At 42.5% G+C, this 21,675-nt stretch overlaps 6 protein-coding genes across 6 annotated transcripts; 3 read left to right on the top strand and 3 right to left on the bottom strand.

Moving 5' to 3' along the window:
• Positions 1–1,669: 1,669 nt before the first annotated feature.
• Positions 1,670–3,073, top strand: AWJ20_3504 (uncharacterized protein; the record flags this gene model as incomplete). Its single annotated transcript, XM_018880527.1, has 1 exon — positions 1,670–3,073. One exon carries the CDS (start codon positions 1,670–1,672, stop codon positions 3,071–3,073), a length of 1,404 nt encoding a protein of 467 aa, XP_018738337.1.
• A 3,772-nt stretch (positions 3,074–6,845) lies between these two features.
• PRS5 (ribose phosphate diphosphokinase subunit PRS5) lies at positions 6,846–8,132 on the top strand (the record flags this gene model as incomplete). Its single annotated transcript, XM_018880526.1, has 1 exon — positions 6,846–8,132. One exon carries the CDS (start codon positions 6,846–6,848, stop codon positions 8,130–8,132), a length of 1,287 nt encoding a protein of 428 aa, XP_018738336.1.
• Positions 8,133–8,300: 168 nt separating this feature from the next.
• HRK1 (putative serine/threonine protein kinase HRK1) lies at positions 8,301–10,928 on the bottom strand (the record flags this gene model as incomplete). The annotated part of the gene is made up of 1 exon (XM_018880525.1): positions 8,301–10,928. The coding sequence occupies one exon, from the start codon at positions 10,926–10,928 to the stop codon at positions 8,301–8,303; it is 2,628 nt and encodes an 875-aa protein (XP_018738335.1).
• A 1,509-nt stretch (positions 10,929–12,437) lies between these two features.
• Positions 12,438–14,594, top strand: CEF1 (Cef1p; the record flags this gene model as incomplete). Its single annotated transcript, XM_018880524.1, has 1 exon — positions 12,438–14,594. One exon carries the CDS (start codon positions 12,438–12,440, stop codon positions 14,592–14,594), a length of 2,157 nt encoding a protein of 718 aa, XP_018738334.1.
• A 143-nt stretch (positions 14,595–14,737) lies between these two features.
• On the bottom strand, positions 14,738–17,074 carry MES1 (methionine--tRNA ligase MES1; the record flags this gene model as incomplete). The annotated part of the gene is made up of 1 exon (XM_018880523.1): positions 14,738–17,074. One exon carries the CDS (start codon positions 17,072–17,074, stop codon positions 14,738–14,740), a length of 2,337 nt encoding a protein of 778 aa, XP_018738333.1.
• Positions 17,075–17,403: 329 nt separating this feature from the next.
• On the bottom strand, positions 17,404–18,423 carry SUR1 (mannosylinositol phosphorylceramide synthase catalytic subunit SUR1; the record flags this gene model as incomplete). The annotated part of the gene is made up of 1 exon (XM_018880520.1): positions 17,404–18,423. One exon carries the CDS (start codon positions 18,421–18,423, stop codon positions 17,404–17,406), a length of 1,020 nt encoding a protein of 339 aa, XP_018738332.1.
• Positions 18,424–21,675: the final 3,252 nt, after the last annotated feature.

Below are 21,675 nucleotides of genomic sequence, written 5' to 3'. Positions count from 1 at the left end.
AGCACCAGCCCATGTGGCGTCTTGCAATCATTTACCTAGAATAGACGAAGGGTCTGATCAACCCTGGACAGCCGCCTGCTACCCCTTGACCACAATGCAAAGATCTTCCTGATACTTACTTCGATTAGTCCAGAAAGGCGTTACAACGTACTGGCACATATGCATTAATCCAGATCCAGAATTAACGATCGTAGCCTGTGATCGGATGCTTTCCACATAATATCCGGCAATTATACTGTTTATAGGATAGGGTGGAGTACCCGAACTCAGGTACAGGCGAATGATCTACCGTGAATCAACAAGATCGTTTAATATCATCTCGAATGAGATTCGATTTTCGCGATCTGTTAGATTTAATTAAAACCGTCTATTTACAGGTAGAAACTGACCATCATTTTCTACCAACGTGTATAGACGCTGACAATTTTCTTATCATTAACCACATGTATAAGATTCAATTCTAGTATCGTACTCACAATACAGACCGCTTGTAGTGCTGAACAACTGAACAAAACTTCGAGGCGAGATTGTAAATTGAAAGTCACCATGCCGTCCTGTGGGACTACCCGCATCCATACTTTCGGCCATTGAGTGGGTCTCAGTGTCACGTTTACCAGCGACGATGGGAACTGGTTTGCCGCTTGACGCAGACTCTCGGCTGGCCATAGCCCATTTTATTAGGCGCACTGAAATAGTGAAACAACATCTAACAATAACTGAAATAGACTGCAGCAATTATGAGCTCAGACCTTTTTTCACTCGCGTCGAGCCAGCGGCGTGCAATGACCGACATTTCGCCCACGCCCTGAGCAAATGTTCTCCTCCTATCATGTATCTTGCACAGATCCGATACGGCCGGGGACTTCTTCTATTTAATAATTATAACTCCAAAAAATAATTATCGATGCGCACTCTTGACATCTTCACAACAGCTCGGTTTATGGCTTGGGTTGGCCCTCCATGTTCTCCCTTGACTAAGATTTGATTCTTAAGGTTTATGCCCCTGAACCTGACTTAAAGGCCAATTGCTATATGTAGGTACAAGCCAGTAATAGCACACGAACCGGCCGCTTTCCAGATCTGGATAATTATACATCCGGTGTGTGAGGTTTAACAGAGTCTAAGTGAGACAGTAGCATGACCTACGGCAGTCTCAGAGAAATACCAACCCCAACTGTACCTTAGTCCCTCTCTGCCAAGTAGTTTATGCTTGCCTATCGCAGAATATTTGGAAACTGACGGACAGCGGCAATCAGGTTCTATACATTTCATGGACAATCACCAGCCACCTGATGGTCATGATCTCGCGCCCTCGCACTTTCAGATGATTTGTTTTGTTCAGGGACAACTTTTCAACCCTAAACTCAACTGTATTTTGCCCGTTTAAGATTACAGTTGCAGATTTTCTTTGAAACTGCACTGTTTGCTTTTTTCTCTCACTGGGAAACGGTTCTTTTAGTTCAAACTAGCTGCATGCATTGCCATTTAACCTGTAATTGTAAGGATCCCTCTATTTAAGGGCCCCTTATATATATATATATATATATATCTCTCCAAGAGTTATTAAATGATAGAGAGAGTTAGGTTGTCTCTTTCTTGTATTTTTTTGTTAATTCCTTCAAAGGACACGGTTTTTGTGTTCTGTTCCAGCTTCAACATATAAATCAATATGTCGGTAGAACACCAAAAAAGCTATGATTCAGATAGCAGGACGGCCCTAGGCTCTACTCATGGGAAAGATGAAACTCTCGTTCATGATACAGACTGTGTCCAGTCAACTTTAGATGCCAACGGGTCAGATGGGTCTCCAGTATACAAGGTATACAAGCGAAGATGGTTTGGTATTCTTGTTCTTGCGCTATTAAATATTTGTGCTTCTTGGGGTTGGTTATCATTTGCTGCCATCTCTCCTTTGGTTGCTGAATACTTTAATTTAGAATCTCAGGCTCCTGTTAACTGGCTGTCCACAGTCATTCTTTTTTCTTATATTGTTATATCGCCTTTAGTTTGGTGGGTGCTGGTGAAGTACAATATTCGATATGCTCTAATATTATGCTCCATTTTCATTATTGTAGGTAACTGGGTCAGATACGCTGGCGTAAAGACCGGAAACTTTGGTGCTACTATGTTTGGTCAGATATTAATTGGTTTTGCACAACCTTTCGCTCTGAGTTCTCCTGCTTACTATACTGACATCTGGTTTACATCATCATCACGTGTATCTGCCAATGCCATTGCGTCATTGGCAAACCCTTTAGGAGGTGCTATAGCCCAGTTAGTGGGACCCGCCATTGTTCTCCAAGCAGACCAATTGCCCACTTTCATTGTCATCACTGCTGGTGTAACTACTGCATGTGGTTTGCTTAGTTTTATTGTTCCCATAAGACCCGAGCTTCCAGCATGTCCTAGTTCGACGATTGTCAAAATGGGAGCAAATGATTCAATCAAGATGCTGCTGACCAGCATCAAGTTTATTGCTGTCTTGGTCATGTTTTCCATTTATGTTGGGTTTTTTAACGCATTTAGTACATATACTGCTCAGATCATGGTCCCTTATGGCTATAGTACTAATGAAGCTGGTATTGCAGGTGCTATACTCATTGTGTGTGGTATTGTGTTTGCCGCTGTCACATCTCCCTTGGTTGACAGAACTCACATTTTCATCTGGATTATCGTTATTCAGGTACCACTTATTTGTGGTGGTTATATTGCAGCTGTGTTCATGTGCACAGAATCTGGACAATTGGTTGGACCCTATCTTGTTTCCGCCATTCTAGGAGCCACCTCATTTTCGTTGTTGCCAATTTTCTTGGAATGGACACAGGAGCAGACTTCACCTGCTGACCCTGCCGTATCTTCCTCTTTACTTTGGATCGGTGGCCAGCTATTTGGTGCCATTTTTATTATTGTCATGAATGCTCTGAAGTATCCTGATAACGTTGGAAACCCTCCTGGTAATATGAGACGTTCACTCATTTTTCAGGCTGTTATCGCATGTGTCGGACTGTTGCCAATCATTGTTATCTTCAAGTCCAGGCATAATACTCGAGTGACATTAGATACCAGAGCCTAGTCTAGTCTTGTTCTAAGTTTCAATTGCATATTTGTTTTTTTTTGTTTTATCATCTGTAACGCTTTCCTGCTTTTTGCATTGTGTTGTGCGAATGTTGTTTTTTACGATTAATAATTGTACACATTATAAATACCAGATCATTAAATTTACTATTAATAAGAATAACAAGAAGAATATTGAGAAGTCTTGCTAATTCATGTTGCAACTTGGAAAAACTCATTTATTTAAGAGAATTGATTTCCAAGATAAAGCGGTTTGCCTATTGGAAGAAGTGGAGATACTCCACATCTCAATATGGGAGGTAGGTCTGTGTCGGTCTTTGTGCCAAGGGATAGCTGAGATGTGCTACGACAAACAGGAGATTGTGGACTCTCTTCTGATGAAATGGGAACACTTTGCCTTGAAAGTCTTGCTAAACGAGCTTGATACTCGCTTATTTCCATCTGTTTAGCCTCTCGCAATTGATTAAGAGCCGTACGCAGAGCATCACGTTGAGCTTCGATCATTTTTATTCTAGATTTGGGGTCGACTGGCGCATGTTGATACTTCTCCGCTTTCAACTGTTCTATTCGTTTCTGTAATTCTAATGTTTTTCGGCGTTCATTATCTAGCTTCTGCTGGTACTCTCTTCGCCGTTCATCAGACTCTTTTAGCTTTACCCTTAGTTCCTTAACCTCTTGCAAGACAGTGGGCGGTGTGGGAGGCCGCTGTATCGGAAGAACAGACATGACCGGCGATGACGGCGCTTCTTCCAATTTCGTTTCACTTGGGGTACTCTCAAAGCTTAGTGTAGACGCATCATTTTGCGTTAATATTTGAAGGGCTTGTGTATTCCGACTATTGACTGAGATTATACTTCCACCCATAGATGAGTTGATTGATCCAACTGGCTCCAAAGATACCAATGGGGATGTACCGCCAACTGAGTTTCTATTGGACTTATTGTATATGTCGAGTTGCGCGGGTAGATTGCCTCTTGACTGCCTGCGGTAAAAGTTCTCGGATTGTCGCCTTTGTGCTTTAAGACTTGTATTGGTATTAAGATGTTGCTGAGATTGGCGTTGAAGAAGTAACCGTTGCCTTTCCATAAATTCAATGTCTGTACACTGGAATTCAGGGAGTAAGTCTGTTGTCGAATATTCCAAAACAGGGTCTGATATTTTGGGTCTCGTATCCTCTTCTTTCTGCACAGGCGTGGAGCTTGCTCTCTTCATCCATGAAGTTATTTTGCTGGTTCTCTTTCTTTGAATACTACTGGTCGAGCTACTACTGGTAGTAGATTGAATTTCAGGATTTGGGGTATAAGTTCTTGAAATGGGGTTATGAGGATGGATATTAATATAGGCCGACTGCCGGCGTACTTCAGAGGCAGAAGGCCTTTGCCGGCCTAGGTTTGAGTCATACATCAGATTGCTGGCTCTCAGTTTGGGAGATTCTGATATAGTGGAGCTTGGCGAGCTGATCCCTATTGTGGTGTTATTGCGTTGCAAATTTCTAACTTGTGCTTCAATAACCTGTGCACCTGGTGGAGGTGGAGCTCTCCTATGGGCACTGCTGTTGTCTATATGTTCGATCTCGAAATTGCCCATGCTAGAAGTAATAGGACTGGAAATTCGACTAGCGGCAATAGAAGTTGGAGTGTTATTGCCACTTCTATTGCCGCCTCCTGTAACGGTTAAAGTTGTATTAATCGTGGTTCCTGAATTGCTTATAATCGATAACCTTGGATTCTGTTGAGCAGGGGATTTCTCCTGAATAGTATTCGTTGATATAGGCTTTCCAGCGTGTAAAACGTCAGTATAACCGATGGTAGTAGCTGAAGAGCCTGAGTCTGTAGATGATGACGACGATGAGCCAGATACTACTTTAACGTCCTTCGGATGGCCTCCAGCAGACCCTTTTCTTGTTAACCCCGGAATTTGACCCCTGCTGTCCCTTAGTTTTAACCTATTATGAGCAGCCGAGATATGATCATAAGGATTGGAAAGGCTGTAAGGGCCGTCAAGAACCTGAGGCATCGAGATTATAATCTTAGACACTGGTAGAGACCAGGTTTGAAAAGCCAAAACCAATATACACAAAAAAATCAGGATTTATTGCTGAAACACCCTTAAGGCGTAGATCACGAGACTTTAGTATGTCTTGAAGAAGCTGTTAAGGGAAACAATAACTAATCACTAATCAGAGGCTGCCTAATAGCTTCCTTGATATTAGCAGTATAAAGCTCAGTGAATGCAATATCCAAACAAGCTGACGCGTCCAGTTTGAAAAAACCTATGTCTTCTGCGTGCCTTCGATGGTGACTTAGTTCAGTCGGTCAAATTGGATTTAGGGTTGTCAGTAATCTTATTGTCTTGAGTTTGAAGATGTTCCAAAATAAATCGTAGCAGTGTAACGTCTCTGTGCCAAAAATAATGATCCCGTCAATTAAAGTGAAGAAAAACTGCTGTATCAAAAATCATTATCAGAAACAAAATGAACTGAGTACCCCTGCTTCTCGCGTAATTCGGGGGTTATGCTAAAGAAGCGGCACCGATTGATGCGGTACTTGCGGCAACAATGCTCACACAAAATAATAAATAGACTCTCACTCACTGCAGATTTACCGATGAGTGACAGTTAGTAGTTTTTGTTGCCTGGAGAAACAGAAACAGCTTCAGTCAGCACGAGGTCGAAGATTTGTGAGAGATGTCCACACAGCTATTCTTGGTTGAAAGAAAGAAGATAGTAAAGAGACAAACGGCTTTTTGTCTCTAACCAATCTTTCTCGGTCCGATCTAATTTCGAGGGGTTCGCAATTATGTCTCTCCTTTCGATTTGAAACGTTTCCTGATAGTGATACTGTACATTTAGTCGTGCGTAGGTTTGTATACTACCTACCTGATTTGGAATCATGGTAGGTTTATAGTGATATGCATTGGCAGCAGAGAGTTGGTGGACCGTTAATGGAAGCATACATCCCCCGATTTGTGAATTATGCCTGCAGGATATATTTTCAGGGGTAAGTTTACTGAAGGGTCGGTTGAGCACACATATGAAGCAGACACACGGATCAGGAGACCGTTCCCCACCTCCATGTTCTATATTTGAAATGATGGTGCGTAATCGGCCAAGAGCCGCTTCTAAGCCCAGTTAAAATTATCAATCAACTAGCAATTCAGTCTCGAGAATCACATGTATCCCTGGTGATTGCTTTCACTAGACAAGTCTAGACAAAGTTGTACAATCCAACCCTGTACACTAACAATAAATATGTCTCTACATACCGTGCGGTCCCACTTACATAGCAGAGACTTACGACAACATGGGAGGAATGTGCCGGTTTGTCTCAAGCTTGCATAGATGCCGTGAACTTAATTGTTCTTAACTTAGGCAGCTTCGGCTACCAGTTGTATGGAGGAAGTCATCGCAATTAACAAATAACGCCAGGCTACACAGGATCGTGGTCTTCGTACAATACAACCCCGATAATACCAGAAAGTTTTCCCGTTATAAAACCATATTCACATGGAAAATGCTACTAACTTTCATTTTTATAGCGAGAAAGATTTATTACTCAATGATATGTAGAAATTGACCAGATCTTAGATACCGGAAATTTCTCGGCTGGATAGCGAACGACTGGCTTGAGCCTCCATGATGAGGTCTCTACTCCCGCCGACGACACGGCTGATATTACCTTCATGCATAGTATACTTGCATGATGTATATTTTTTTTCTTATCTTCAGATAAAAAACCAAACCACCCTTACATCGTCACTATCGATCCACAATGAGGAATCTGGTATTGCTGGGTGGTAATTCGCATCCAGAACTGGTATCAAGTATTGCCAATGCACTCTCCATTGATAAGAGTGAGGTATCTGCTCATAAGTTTAGCAATGGAGAGACATCGGTCACAATAAAGGACTCAGTACGAGAGAAAGATGTCTATGTTATTCAGTCAGGCTGTGGCCATGTTAATGATAATTTCATGGAATTATTGATTATGATTTCGGCATGTAAAATTGCATCGGCTAAGAAGGTAACCGCTGTGATGCCATTGTTTCCATATTCAAGACAACCGGATGTGCCATATACGAAATCTGGAGCACCACTGAATGTTTCTAAATCGTCAAACTCCAGTTCCACATCAACGTCAAGCAGTAAACCAAACTTTACTTTTGAAAGTGTCCCTGGTACTCCTCGTCCATCATCTCGACCGGGCCTGCTTACAAGGAAAGATTCATCCGATCAAGCGCCTGGTTCGCCAAGTTTGAACCCGCTATCGCTCAAGGAAAGATTATTGGATCAACAAGCGCGGTCTCGCTCTGGTTCGGGTTCTGGAAACTCGTCATCTGCCTCGTATTCCCGTGGTTTTGAAAATAACTCTGGCTATAGGGAATGGGTGGCACAAGCTGGAAACTTGGTTGCTTCTTTGTTGACCTGTGCTGGGGCTGATCACATCATCACCATGGATTTACATGATCCTCAGTTCCAGGGCTATTTTGACATTCCCGTAGACAACCTATATGGCAAGCCTTTATTACAACATTACATTGCCACTAGCATCCCAGGTTACCAAGAAGCAGTTATCGTATCACCTGATGCTGGTGGTGCCAAAAGAGCTACTGCAATCGCTGATTCTCTTGGGATGAGATTTGCTCTTATTCACAAAGAGAGGCGGCCAATAAAGATTTCTGCTGCTTCCGACGCTTCCCGTCACCATGCGACTACGATGCTCGTGGGAGACGTGAAAGGAAGAGTAGCCATTTTAGTGGACGATCTTTGCGATACCGCCAATACTATTACACGTGCAGCCAAGCTCATCAAAGACCAAGGTGCTGATAAAGTATATGCTATTATTACCCATGCCACCTTTTCTGGAGATGCCATCGAACGCATCCGTGCGTCTGCCATTGACCTGATTGTCACTACAAACTCTGTTCCACAAGAAGAGCATTTGGAGCAGTTGGGAGACCAGCTTGAGGTCATTGATGTTTCAAGAGTATTTGGCGAAGCCATCCGACGTATCCATAACGGAGAATCCGTCTCTATGTTGTTTAACCATCATTTTTAGAACTGTATAAATTTCACATTAAAACATGTATCGTCGTTCGTCTATTAATTTTTGAGTTCCTGAGGACTTGACGATTTCTTGCGCGTAGCCCTCTAATAGAGTGATAATCATTTAAAATATAATCATTTAAACTATTTAATAAATATATATAGAAGTACTATTGGATTTTCATTTCTTGTATGCTTCAAGATGAGCTTGTTCAGGTGGAACAAATGTATGTTCATGATTAGTAGCTTTAATAAATTCACCATTCTTGCCAATTGTACAATACTGTAGTGACTGGACCCAAGGGTCTGCCATGATATCTTCTAGAGTAGCTCTCTTCTTGGGGTCGATTTTCAGCATATGCCCAATAATAGGTCTGCTGTCGTGATGAAGTAGGCGCAATAATCTCCATGGGCCCTTGATAACTGGAGGTGGGGGTGGTCCTTCCAAAGAGGAGCCTGTATTGGAACGAGATGGCGTTGTCCTCTTAGGAAGATGATCCCCAGATGCAACTGCGTTACCGACTACAGACTGTTGTGGCTGTGTGTTGGCATTTAAGATATCGACAATACCACTGGTAGCATTAGATGCATTTGTGGACGGTGAGGTGATAACAGGACCATGAGATGCACTTCCAGCACCATGAGGTGCGGTCTTTGCCGTACTCTGACCAGCTCCAACCCCAGAACTGGAACTAGAACTTGTAATGGTGTCACTTGGACCATTATTATTGGAGCCAGTTGCCGCATTAGTAGTATGACGGCTATTTGAGCTTGTGCCAGTGCTGCTCGAACTGCTACTTGCATGGGTCCTTCTGTTTTCAACAGGAATCAGTGGCTCACCATTTGGCCCAACCGGCCCGTCTGGTTTAGATGAAAACAGTCTATACGAGTTATCATTGTGATGGGGGGCCTTCCATGGGAATCTACGAAGAGTCATACAACAAAATATAATCGCGCATGACCAGATATCCGCTGGCCGTGGGTCATAATCTTTCCTAGAGAGTACTTCAGGTGCCAAATAAGGATCAGATCCCACTACGCCATGAGCAAGAACAATATCTGCCTCAAAAGGATATCTAAACACACTTGAACTACCAAAATCAATCAGCTTTACCAGACCACTCTCAGTAACAACGCAATTATCAAGTTTCAAATCGCGGTGCGCCAAACCCATCTCGTGGAGATACTGAACACCGCTAAGAATTTGTTTGAAGCAACAGCCAATTTCGTTTGTGGACATCTTGCCGGACATAACTATAGCGAAAAAGTCATAAGGGCAATATTCCATCACCTCGTAATAACGCCCTTCTTCATGAATTATATCCAAAGTTTCAATGACGTTTGGATGGTGAAGAGTGGAACCAATGCAAAACTCAGCAGTGACCTTCTTGGAGTATTCCCTTTCAGTTTCATTCGCATGACGCAATCGGAACTCCTTCACTGCAAATACTGTTCCATCAGAGGATCTCTTCATTAATCTGACTGAACCGCCGGCTCCAGACCCAAGTACCCTACCCAATTTACCATATTTCTTAAATCCTTCCTCCATAAAAGGGATAGTTTTATCAAGTGTGGCTGATGAGTCATTGTGTCGAAGAGAACTACTAGTACTCCCACTCTTTAAAGAAGAACCGGACTTACTTGATGACTTGTGTTTTCTACTAGGCTTAAAAAATCGTTTAAGCTCCAGCATAGAACCATGAGATTTATGGAGACCACCAGATTCATCCCCACTACCGTTGCCTCCTGTGGAGCTATTGTGGCTAATTGTATGGCCAATGACAGTTCTGATTGAACTGGAATGATGACCCCCACTAGCAGGACTACCCGAACTTCCCCCTCCAAGAGACTTCAAAGAACTATTCGATTTATGACCCTTCTTTTTGGAAAATACAAATCGAGGGGCAATTTGCTTTGGATTTACAACCTGCGGCGGTCTCTTACTACGAGCATACGGGTCATCCCTATCTGGAGATGGGAAAGCACTAAGACTGGGAGAGGAATCGTCATTAGATGACTCCCTTGAAATATCAGTAGACAGATCAAACTTAGCCTTATGCGATGGGCTAGCAGCAGTGGCATTTGCCGGGTTGCTGCCAAAAGTTGTACTTATGGGTGACGGCGAAGCTGAATGTGAGACAGACTCGGACCCAGCATCGCTACTCCTGCTGGTAGTATTTGACAAATCCCCTTGTCCGCCGCTGCCGTTCCCGGAATTAACGCTGCCGACTGATGTTAAGAAAGACGCACTGGGTCTGGTTTTGGTCGGTGGTTTGGCAGCTGGTTCAGTTAGCGCTTGACCCGATTGCTGTGACGAGTCAGCTTGAGTTGGCTGACTTCCTGGCAATTGAGTTGTGTCCTTATTTTTGGCTGCACCTGATGTCAGTGAGCTGCCAGTGCTAACTGTTGGCAATCGGTCGTATTGGGGTAGCATACTTGGGGAGGCCAATGGTGACTTTCTTACTGGTGATGACGAAATCAAGAAAGATTTTCCAGTAGATGATGGTGAACCCGGCACAGCACCTGCAGTTGCACCTCCGCTGGCCAGATTACTTTGCGCAGTACTTGAATAACCCGTCGTAGCTAGACTAGCTGGAGGTGTTGCCAGATGGGTAGTCTCATGAGAATGGGTTCTTGATGCGGGTAAAGAATATCTCTCGTAAAGTCCATCACCTAGTAATCGATTTTTTTTAAGTGACAGGTCACCCAATTTCTGTGAAACCTTTGCCATCAATGAATCCGAACCACCGCCATTGCTAGAACCACTGGATGGTCCTTGGTTAAAACCGCTGGATGAACTGGGACCCATGGCTGAACTGCTCATATAGTTAGAAACTTATACCTCACAAATTCCAGATTCCGGACCACCACCCGCCGACCCACCCACCCACAACATAATTCATTGGCCCTCGTATCAATAACACGACCATTTCAGACGAGGGCCATTCTAGACATAACATCCGACCACAATCTAAGATGTCCCTCTACGAGATCCTAGAAAATAGCAAAATATGAACAATCTATAACCAAGGTCAAATAATATGGCCGAGGCATCGCATTTAAAGGATTACACAGACATACCAACCTCTTAACTCACTTTAGAAATTTTCCATACGAACGCGGTAGGTCTGCCACAGAACAACCACCGTAACAACTACAACACAAACAAACAACAAATTAGAATCTGATACAATCCTCACAAATGTTTAAAAGTATCAGGCCTATTTACATCTAGCCAATCAAATTCTTCGGTTTGCTAATTTGTTTGTTTGTTTGAGTTGTTGGCAAACTGCGTATGTGATGAGATGAAGATTTACGTCTAAGAAGCTGGTCATCCACTGAAGGTATACCATACCATGCACTATCCTGCAGTTACCAATAGAATACTGTATTGTTGGACAATGGTTGGCGCGTTTGAAGCCGGCTTTGTGGACGAGCAGCAGGCTGGGGACGGGCTGGGGCTGCCGTGCAGCTGTGGCGGCGCTCCGTAGCTTTTGCTCTTTGTGCGGTAGGCATATGTTGGTCTGCACGGGGAGAGAAGCGGCTTTCCCAATCTCCTCCCAATTAACCAGCCGAACCGAATCGGCTATAGACGCTACCACTTCCGTATCAGTTCAGCTGGTATGTGGGGGGATTAAAGTTTTGAACGTCGGATTTCTCCTAAAGATTAAACAGGAAGAGGGCTTCGGTAACCTTTAGGATGCTAATCAGACACAAATAAAGGTTTTTTTGAAAGTCCCAGTCGGAGAAAAGAAGAGAAGTTGTTTGCTAAACCAAAATTCCCGAGTTTTATATAAAAGTTGCTGATGACCATGCATTAGATTTTATGCAGGGTGCAAATCAAAATGCGAGAACCTGCATAACTAGAAACTGTCCTATTATCCATTTGAGAGCATAGAATCCATCGTACAAGCCACTGATTTAACAACAAATTCAACAAATTCCCTGCTAAATTGTATACCTATGCTAGCAGGATTGTGTGAAAACAAGAGTGTGTGTTCCTTCTTGAGACTACTGGCTACATAATTGTCGTTTATCGATCATATGAAAGACAAATCATTATAGATAAATAAACTAAAAGAAAGACGATTTTGTCTATAATGTTGCGCCACCAGGAAGATATTGTCAATTTATACTGTTATGACTTTGCTCTCTAGTATCGCCTATCAACAAATACTTGACTGCCCTCACTTTCTGAGAGTATTATGTGAAGCGGATATTAGAATGTATTCTGTTATGTGTAAATCAATACGCATGTTCACCATATTTTGAGAATACACTTCCAATTTTAAATTTACCAGTAGAGTTCGTAAATATAATGGCTCCGACATATGTAAAAGGAGGTGTATGGACAAACGTGGAGGATGAAATACTCCGTGCTGCAATCTCCAAGTATGGACTCAATCAATGGGCGAGGGTCTCATCATTGTTAGTAAGGAAAACGGCAAAACAGGCCAAAGCGAGATGGTCAGAATGGCTAGACCCGTCTGTAAAGAAGATAGAATGGTCGCAAGAGGAGGATGAAAAATTATTGCATTTAGCTAAGATTATGCCGACTCAATGGCGGAGTATAGCCCCTATAGTCGGTAGAACTGCTACTCAATGCATCGAGAGATATCAGAAATTACTTGATGACGCTGAACGGGGTGAATCCAGCTCGGATCTGAATTTAACGGGCGTTGATGTGGCGGGTCCTTCTGTTGATAGCGTTCGTAAATTCAGACCCGGAGATATTGATCCAACTCCGGAGTCAAAACCTGCAAGACCAGATGAAGTGGATATGGACGAAGACGAGAAAGAGATGTTGGCTGAAGCTCGAGCACGTTTAGCCAATACACAAGGAAAGAAAGCAAAACGAAAAGATCGCGAAAGGCTTTTGAATGAAAGTAAAAGACTAGCATTTCTGCAGAAAAGGCGGCAGTTGAAGCAGGCAGGGATTGTGACAAAAATCAATACTCGCCCTAAGAACAAAAGCACCGCTTTCTCTATTGATTACAATGCTGATGTTCCTTTCGAGCACAAACCAGCTATAGGTTTTTATGATACCTCGGAAGAAAAAGCAGAAAACGAACGACAGAAAGAGCAGTATGACCGCCTAATTGCATCTAAAGGCGTCCCTCAATCAGGACGAGACGATAAAGAGAAGAAAGAAAGAAATGACAAAAAGAGAGAACGAAATGAAGCATCTGAAGCCCAAGCGGCAGCTGCAAGGGCAGAAAAACTTCACCAGCTTAGTCAAGCTGATCAAGTTGCGAAGAGAAGGAAATTAATGCTTCCACAACCACAGGTTGGCGTCAATGAACTCGAGCAAATTATCAAGCACACACGTAGGGGTGATGAAATGAAAAACTATAACGATACAGAAGACGGTGATAGTGGACTAATTGGAGATTACTCGGCAGCCGAAAACACTGCCTTACCCTTGAGGACTCCTAGTGTGGCATCCGGCGAGAGCAGTGTTCAACTGGCGAGTAAAGAACTCATAAACCTTACAAAACAACAGTCTTCTTTGTTAGGCGAAGTGAATGTACCTTTAAATGGTCAATCAAAACCAATCGAAACAGCATTGCCTCCTTCAAAGACCTACCAAACTCCCAATGTGTTGCTTTCACAGACCCCAAGAAGAGACTTCTTCGGGGTCAACGATATTGGCGTAGAAGCAACGCCAAGAGATGTCATTCGTAGAAAGTTTCTTTCGTTACCCAAGCCAAAAAATGATTTTGAGATTGTTCTACCCAAGCAGGATGATCTGGCGATTGAAGATGAGGCTCCAGAGATAGCAGAGGATGCCAATGAAAGAGATAAGCGAATTGCAGCAGAAAGAGAGGCAGAATATCAGCGTCAACTAAATAGAAGGTCAAAGAGCATTCAGAAGGACCTTCCACGACCTGCGGTGATTCCTCAGACACTCTCGCCTTCTGGACCCACGGAATATGGTGCAAACCTCAAAATTATACTAGATGAAGCAGTTCAGTTATTGAGATCTGATAACACGAAATATCCTTCTGAGAACAGGGTGATTTCTGGGCCCATATTGGAGGATATTGATGATGACTTGAAAGATAGCATCGAAGCGCTCTTCTTAAAGGAGGCTGAAAAGTCTGGATCCAAGAGTTTTGTCAACGTTGCCGAAGATCCTTGCGAATTGGATTTGGGCAAATCAACTGTGACGGATTCATTGTCTAAACTGGCTGAAAAACTTAACAAACAGGAACAAAAATTAGCGATAGTGCTAGGTGGATACATCAAACGACAATCCCTGCTCAAAGTTAAATGTACAGAGGCTCAGGAAGCGTTGATATCAGCGGCGGTAGAAAGTGCAACATTTGCTACTCTCCGGGATATGGAGGCAATTGGGGCCAGCAACAGAATTGCAACATTGCAAGAAGAAGTCAATTTCCTTACTGACGCTGAACGAGCTGCCCAAGCGAAATACAGATATCTTGTAGATGTGCGAAATGAGCTTCTTTTGTAAACTATTTATTAACATGTAATTTGCTTGTAGTAGGCCCCAGCGAGGTTTCGACTCAGATTATGTATTTATTTATATGAAACAAACAAAATTACAACAGACAAAATCTAAGAGAGTCTATTTAAGTCTATTTTCAAGCGTATAATTTATTGACCGGATCCGCCGCCATACTTGAGTCGCCACTCATCAATCTTAGCCTCATCAATTCTCTTAAACAGGTATTTTGCCTTGCCGATGTTATGGCCAGCAAGCAGAGGCATATCAAACTCATCAGGGATAACACGCAAAGGTGCTTCCAATTGTTCAATGATGCCGTGACTTGTTTCTGGCATATAAGGGTAGACAAGAGCAGAGAGAAGGTAAATCAAGTTCAGGCCGACACCTACAACAGCAGCTGACTTCTCAGGAAAGTTGGCAAACAATGAATTATCAAGCTTGTTGTCCTGAAGGAATTGATTACCTCTCGATGAGACCTGCATAGCGATTTCGAGTCCCTGTCTCAAACTAGCACCTACTTCAAGAGTTGCATTATAATTGGCGAGGTACTTGTTGATATCATCCTTGAAGGTAGGGAACGTTTCGGGAAGCGAATCTACGGAATAGTCTGGAATAACACCATTGTATCTGGCATTGACAAACTTGATCAAACGATTGACGAAGTTACCCAAATTAGCCAGCAGTTCACTGTTATTTCTAGAGACAAATTCCTGCCAAGAAAACTGGGTATCAGAACTCTCAGGTCGAGCAAGAGAAAGATAGTATCTCCAGACCGAAGGGCTAATTCCAATTTCTTGAGCATTATTTCCAAAAACACCAATGTTTCTTGATTTTGAGAATTTGCCTCCCTCGTACTGCAAATATTCTGCAGTATTTAGATGGTGGAGTTGTGTCCACTTCTCTCCAGTACCAATTTGAGAACCTGGGAAAATAACACTGTGGAAAGGAACATTATCTTTACCCATGAACTGATACAGCTTCACGTTTTCAGGATTCTTCCACCACTTTTGCCATTCTTCGGTATAGCAAGCAGTAATACTAACATAACCAATGCATGCATCAAACCAAACATACATGACCTTGTCCTTGAACTCCTCCAATGGAACGGGAACACCCCATTTAAGATCACGGGTGATAGCTCTAGGACGAAGCCCCTCTTTAAGCCAATTATGAGTGATAGTTTTGCCGTTCTTCGACCACTTGCCTTCCACTTGGGCCCTATCATTGAAAGTTTCGATTTCTGGCTGAAGTTTGTCCAAACGGAGGAAAATGTGCTTGGTATCGCGCTTGACAGGAGTGCTATTGTCTAGTTTACATCTTGGGTTGATAAGCTCAAACGGATTTAATAAATTACCACAATTGTCACATTGGTCACCTCTAGCATCTTCGTAACCACACTTAGGACAGGTACCTTCTACAAATCTGTCGGCAAGATAACCATTGTGTTGAGTACAGTACAACTGCTCCATTGTCTGAGCTTCAAGAAAATCATTCTTGTTCAACTTAAGGAAGATGTCCTGAGTGATCTCAGTTTGTTGAGGAGTGGAAGTGCGGCCAAAGTGGTCAAAGCCAATCTGAAACCATTTATAGACATCTCTATGAATAGCATGGAATTTATCACATAATTCACGTGGAGTCACATTTTCTTCAATTGCTTTAGTTTCGGTAGCAGTACCATACTCATCAGTACCACAAATAAAAAGAGTGTTGTAGTTACGTGCCTTACAATAACGGGCAAAAATATCGGCCGACAAAACACTGCCTACAATGTTACCAAGATGAGGAACATTGTTAACATAGGGTAGTGCGGAGGTAATGAGAATGTTCCTTTGACCATCCTTGGGAAGGATCGGGCCACTAGGGATGTTCATTTGAAGACCAGAAGCGATCTTCTTTTCTCCAGTTCGCTCTGGGAGAGGGGTAGTAGAAACAGCTGGTGTAGCTTTAGAAGCAGTCGAAGCAGCAGCGGCAACAATGACGAATGCATCAGTCTCCTTCAAGCCGGATTTCACTCTAGATTCCCCACTAAACTTTTGATACCAAAGTGTCAACTGAAGATCTTGAGATAGGGCACCCTTACCATTAGTAGCTACCAGACCATATAAAGCTCCAAAAACAATAACAGCTCCAGCAGACAACGGTGCCTTCAAACCGACCTTATCCAGTAGCTCGGATAGGAGCTGGCTAATATTTTGATCGAGCTTCTTGGCTTCCCCTTGCTTCAACAAGTTGTATAATTTAGTTTCCTCGATGCTAATCAGGTCCCAGTCATGAGAAGTTAGCTTAGCTTTGCTAAGATACTCAACGATTGCATTCGGTTCGAAAAGGGAGTGATCTGAGTCAATCTTGAGTAAAATTGATGATGAAGCATCACCAACAACGACCTTCACATCAGAGCCATAGACAGCGGAAGCCACAATCACTTTGGCATTCTGAGAAACTTGTAAGACGGAGGTTGGCTTTGGGACCAACAATTCCAAAGGCATATCGATCTTATCAAATGACACTTTTTCAATTAATCAATGCTGGGTAATCGATCAATCGACTCCTAATCTTTAAGTGACATATTTTCGCCAACATCACGTGATTTTAGGTTTTGATTTCTGCAGTAAGATAAGTCACATGGCGGCGCCTTATCGAAAGGTATGTAAAGAATAGGCTGAGCCTCTCTATCCAAACATTTGAGTGCAATTACTGCTTAGTGTACAGTGTTTATAAGTTCATTCTAATGTATAGTCATAAAGTGTCATGTCATCAAATAAGGGGCATAAATATGTAGTCAATAACCACATAACTGCAAGGGCTTATCGCCCATCTACACTTCGCCAGGTACAAGTTCGTACTGGCCATCTTCCTGAGGATCTTTATATTGGCTGTTAGGGAATAGCCTTCTGAGAGACTTCCTGTAAAAGCGGGTAAATGAGCCAGATAAAAGGAATTGATAGAATTTGAACTGCAGGTAGAACACGCTAATAACCAAGGCAGTTCCGAGGAACGTGTAGAATATCCAATGTTTACCCATGGACATGATAAACTTAGCATCGCCCAAATGCCAACTGGAACCTTGGGCGGTAAAGAAGAAATATGTCATATGAGTCTTGTGGTCTGGAGGCACCAAAATTCTTACTTGACCACCATTAGGAACACCCCATCTCTTGTATCGCTTCCATACGACAGACAGCATCAAGGGCCCAGTGGAATACATGATTGTAATGTATGATACCAACCAATTGTGGTTATACCTTTGAAGATTGTCTATCACGTACAAGAAAAATGGGTGCTTGGGAACAGCACCCATGATGTCATTGGACACTCCAGTGGGTACAGTCTTTCTCAGCCAAGCGGGAAATGCTAATAAAGGATCGATTCTAAAATCGCATCCGTTGTCTAAATCAATGTAGACACCACCGTAATGGTAAAGAATAAAATACCTCATGACATCTGCTCTCATAATAGGGTATGGATAGTTATCATAAGTTGGCAAAAACCAGTCATAGTGTTCTTTGATAAAATTTCTAGCAGTCTCATCGGTCCATAGGATATACTCGAAATCTGGATGGAGATCTCTAACAGACTTCTGAGGTGCGAGCCATGGTTCAGGGATGGTCTCATTCTTATAAGTCTGATGGATAATTTTTGGCACTATGAGCTTTCTATCTGGGGTCTCCTCTCCATCAGCTTGCTTAGTATATTTGACTGGTGTCAACTCGGACTCTACGATCGCGTCCTTGAATGAATCATCAATCAATAGCGTCATCAAATCAAAGACCTGAGTGATAAGAAAGAGCACAATGAGGCCATTCACTATCAGCATAAGCTTCAAATCTTTACGCATCTTGAATCTTTTATGTGATGCCTAATAGAATGAAAAAAAAAAAACCGATGTAATATCCTTTATCGCTGCAGATTAGCACGCAACTAAGTAAACGCAGTGAAATATTGCAATGAAATACGGATAATTTTAAAATACCCTTCGCGATTCGAGTGACTCCCTCTCAAATCAACGTAAAGACTTGCCACGGCGTGAATGTACAAATCTACTTGTGCAATCCTTTGAACAAGTCAGACTCTCGATACACCAGACAGTATCAATCGAAATGTGCCCTACTGATCCAAAATTTAAAGTAGAAAAGGGAAAACAAATGAATTTAAGTAGCCGCCACAAATCACTCCAACCTATTCTCTTGGATAGTCAGCGATAGCTGAGTTCGCCAAATAATATATATTTAGTTTAGTCGCTTCGGCTGACAATATTTTGTTGACCTATTCATGCACTCAACAGTACCTGTGGGCTGTACCGTGTCAGGGATCAACTTCACACTTGGTCCCCTTTCTGCTGGTTCCAAGGATATGATAGCCAGATCTTAGCCTTGTTAGAGCAGAGTGTTCTCTTACAAAAGTAACGGAAAATAAAATTGTTTGAAAAAGAGAACTAAAAAACCGCTAATTAAAATCTCAGATAATCATAGCCTATTCTGTCGTTCCCTCATACAGGCCATTTAGGTCTATATACAGATAAACTAACTTCTTGATACGGCTAATCTGCTACGTTTGCGTGTGGCATTGCTGCGGTTTGGTACGCCAATTAAGGCAACAACACCCTAGCCCTGGGCGGGAAATTTTTTTTCTCAATTCTCGACGCGCCTTCGGGGTATTTTAGCCTTACCCCAATCATATTGAAAAAGGTTGCAACCCTACAACCACCCACTGTCAACTCCCAATCTCTGCAAAACTGGGCGTAGAACGTCTGTTCTTGGCTGTGGGACATGCACCGTAGAAGCACTGCCCCCTCGGGCAGCCGACACAAAGGCAGACATCTAGTGCCCCTGAATTCTTTCATTGAAACCCAGCCGATTTGTACACTAACGGTGTTTATGTCACTCGAAGGATGAATCTTTCATGGATAATATCAAATGAGGGTAAAGAGTAAATATGGCTAAGCAACCACTCACAGCTGATGTTGTTATGAAACAATTACATATGAGATACGTAGAGGCGGCCAGCTGATTGGAATGTAGGGGAAGTCACATACCAATTGAATTCTTAAAAGAGCTTCGGACTGTTTCAAGTCCCCTCCCGAGATAGCCGAGACACGATTAAGGCTCACGAAGCTGTAACGAAGAGTAGCGTGTATTAATTAAAAATCTAAGGTGCAACAGAGGTCTTGACATGTGATATATATAGTTTACCAGAACCTGATGTCTCCAGGACCAATATCCAGACACGTAGCCACGGTTCACGGTTCTAGCTTTGTCAAGAAACATAGTGCTTAGCTGAATCTTCGGACATATTTGCTCGAATTATTTGAAAGTTGCAATGGATGCGTCCTAATTGGCCTTGATGAATAGACTTGGTTGTCCCTTCCACCGACCTATTTTAAATAGGATCCTATCATCCTATAGCATTGCCCTATCTACTAATATGCTCATCGCATCAGGTTCAGTATCTTTACCTTGTCAAGATAAACGTCACCTTTAAAGTTGCATGTTGCTTGAAGCTAAGATTTCGTATTGAAGAGATCACCCGATTTCATACATTAGTTTCCTCTCTTTTGGATTGGCCTCGCTAAGCACTGCCCCACTGTTTTAGAAGGAATGGGGCAAAACCGTTGTACGGCTGAAACTCTGCCCTGATTTGTGCTTTAGGCATCATCTCGTATTCAAGGGAAAGAGCTCTAGGGGGAGGCGTATGATAACAACATTGCGACAAAGGCACTTGGTTGCCCATCTTTATCGGGCGTTTGGCGATTCTCGTTAAAATGGATAGGCAAGATCTTATTCTTTTTTCTATATCTTGTTTTGAGAATCTGGGCTATCGTATTGCCAACAATTGCGGGGTGTAGATGGTTCCGTGTTTCATCGACGAGTGGGCCCATGTAGCATAGTTGCAGAGCTACAAAAATAACGGGTATTTACTACTCATTTTGGCTTTCAAAGTTTAAATCGTGAGACATTTTCAATTGTCTCTTCTTTCGTTGTAAAATTTAAACAATGTGCCTGCGTCAGACACTCGAGGTTAGCAGATTATGCAGGCACCCGCCAAAGCGGTCGACCCTGCGTTCGAATTTTCGTTAACGGTCGTAATGCTCCCTTCCTATTTCATTCATCTGTCCGATTTGCTATTATTGTTCGGGGCAGATGATACGAGACCACATGCCAAACTACTAAGTAAATATTGTCATTCATTGACTAATGTCAACTCCTATTTCCGACATATGTTTTGTCCACATTTAATTTGGTACACGCTCGGACTATATTATTATTATTGGTATTATTATTTTGAATGTTATTATTAATCATTATTATTTAACGTATACGATATCTGCGTTAGTTGATCTCCAAGTTGAGTTTGGGCATGAACGTGTGGTGTGCCTTGGCAGTCTTGTATATATGTCTTAAACTAAACTAAAAATAATTTGCATTGCTTAAAAATAGTCAACTGATTTTATTGATTCAATGGACACTCTGTACGGCTTTCATTTGGTACCAAATCATTTTTCGTTTAGTGTTATAACGAAACGCTCCGATATAGTGCTCGGATTTCAAAGGTGTAAAAGTCATCTCGTATTTTTTTTCCGATGTAGTTGCTTGTTCTGGCGCAACCGGCTCCGCCTCGGTAACTTTCGGCCATACGCAGTTATCATAAGCAGGAAAATCGCGTAACCTACCGATGATATATTACAAATCCCGTGGAAAGCACCTAACTACCATTAAAGTATTCGGCCGTCCCTCCGGATTAGCTGTCCCGGAGCCCAACCAATTAAAGTCTCCCATTGTACATTTGATCTGATAAAATTTGATCATGTAGAAGATTAAAGATCAGATATCTCCCAATTAGGAAATGTTACCTTCTGCAGTTACCGATCATCTCTTATATCGGCAGGGGAAGGTAGTATTTTCTTTTTTTAATGGGACACGGACCTGTTCGCAACTTACTCAGGTATGGATCCGGGAATGCCAAAGGCTGGTAATTGGTCTGGGATTCTTATAGACAGAGAGCGCCAAGAGAAGCCAAGCTAAGGTTGTCAACTAATATGAGCTTACTTGACAATTGCCCAGTCACCCCTAAACTTAAACTATCAATAGAA

The sequence above is a fragment of the Sugiyamaella lignohabitans genome, chromosome B (genome assembly GCF_001640025.1).
Source record: "Sugiyamaella lignohabitans strain CBS 10342 chromosome B, complete sequence".
Taxonomy (NCBI): Eukaryota; Fungi; Ascomycota; class Dipodascomycetes; order Dipodascales; family Trichomonascaceae; genus Sugiyamaella; species Sugiyamaella lignohabitans.
The sequence above is the reverse complement of the archived record's forward strand: the minus strand, read 5'-3'. Positions and strand labels throughout refer to the sequence as shown.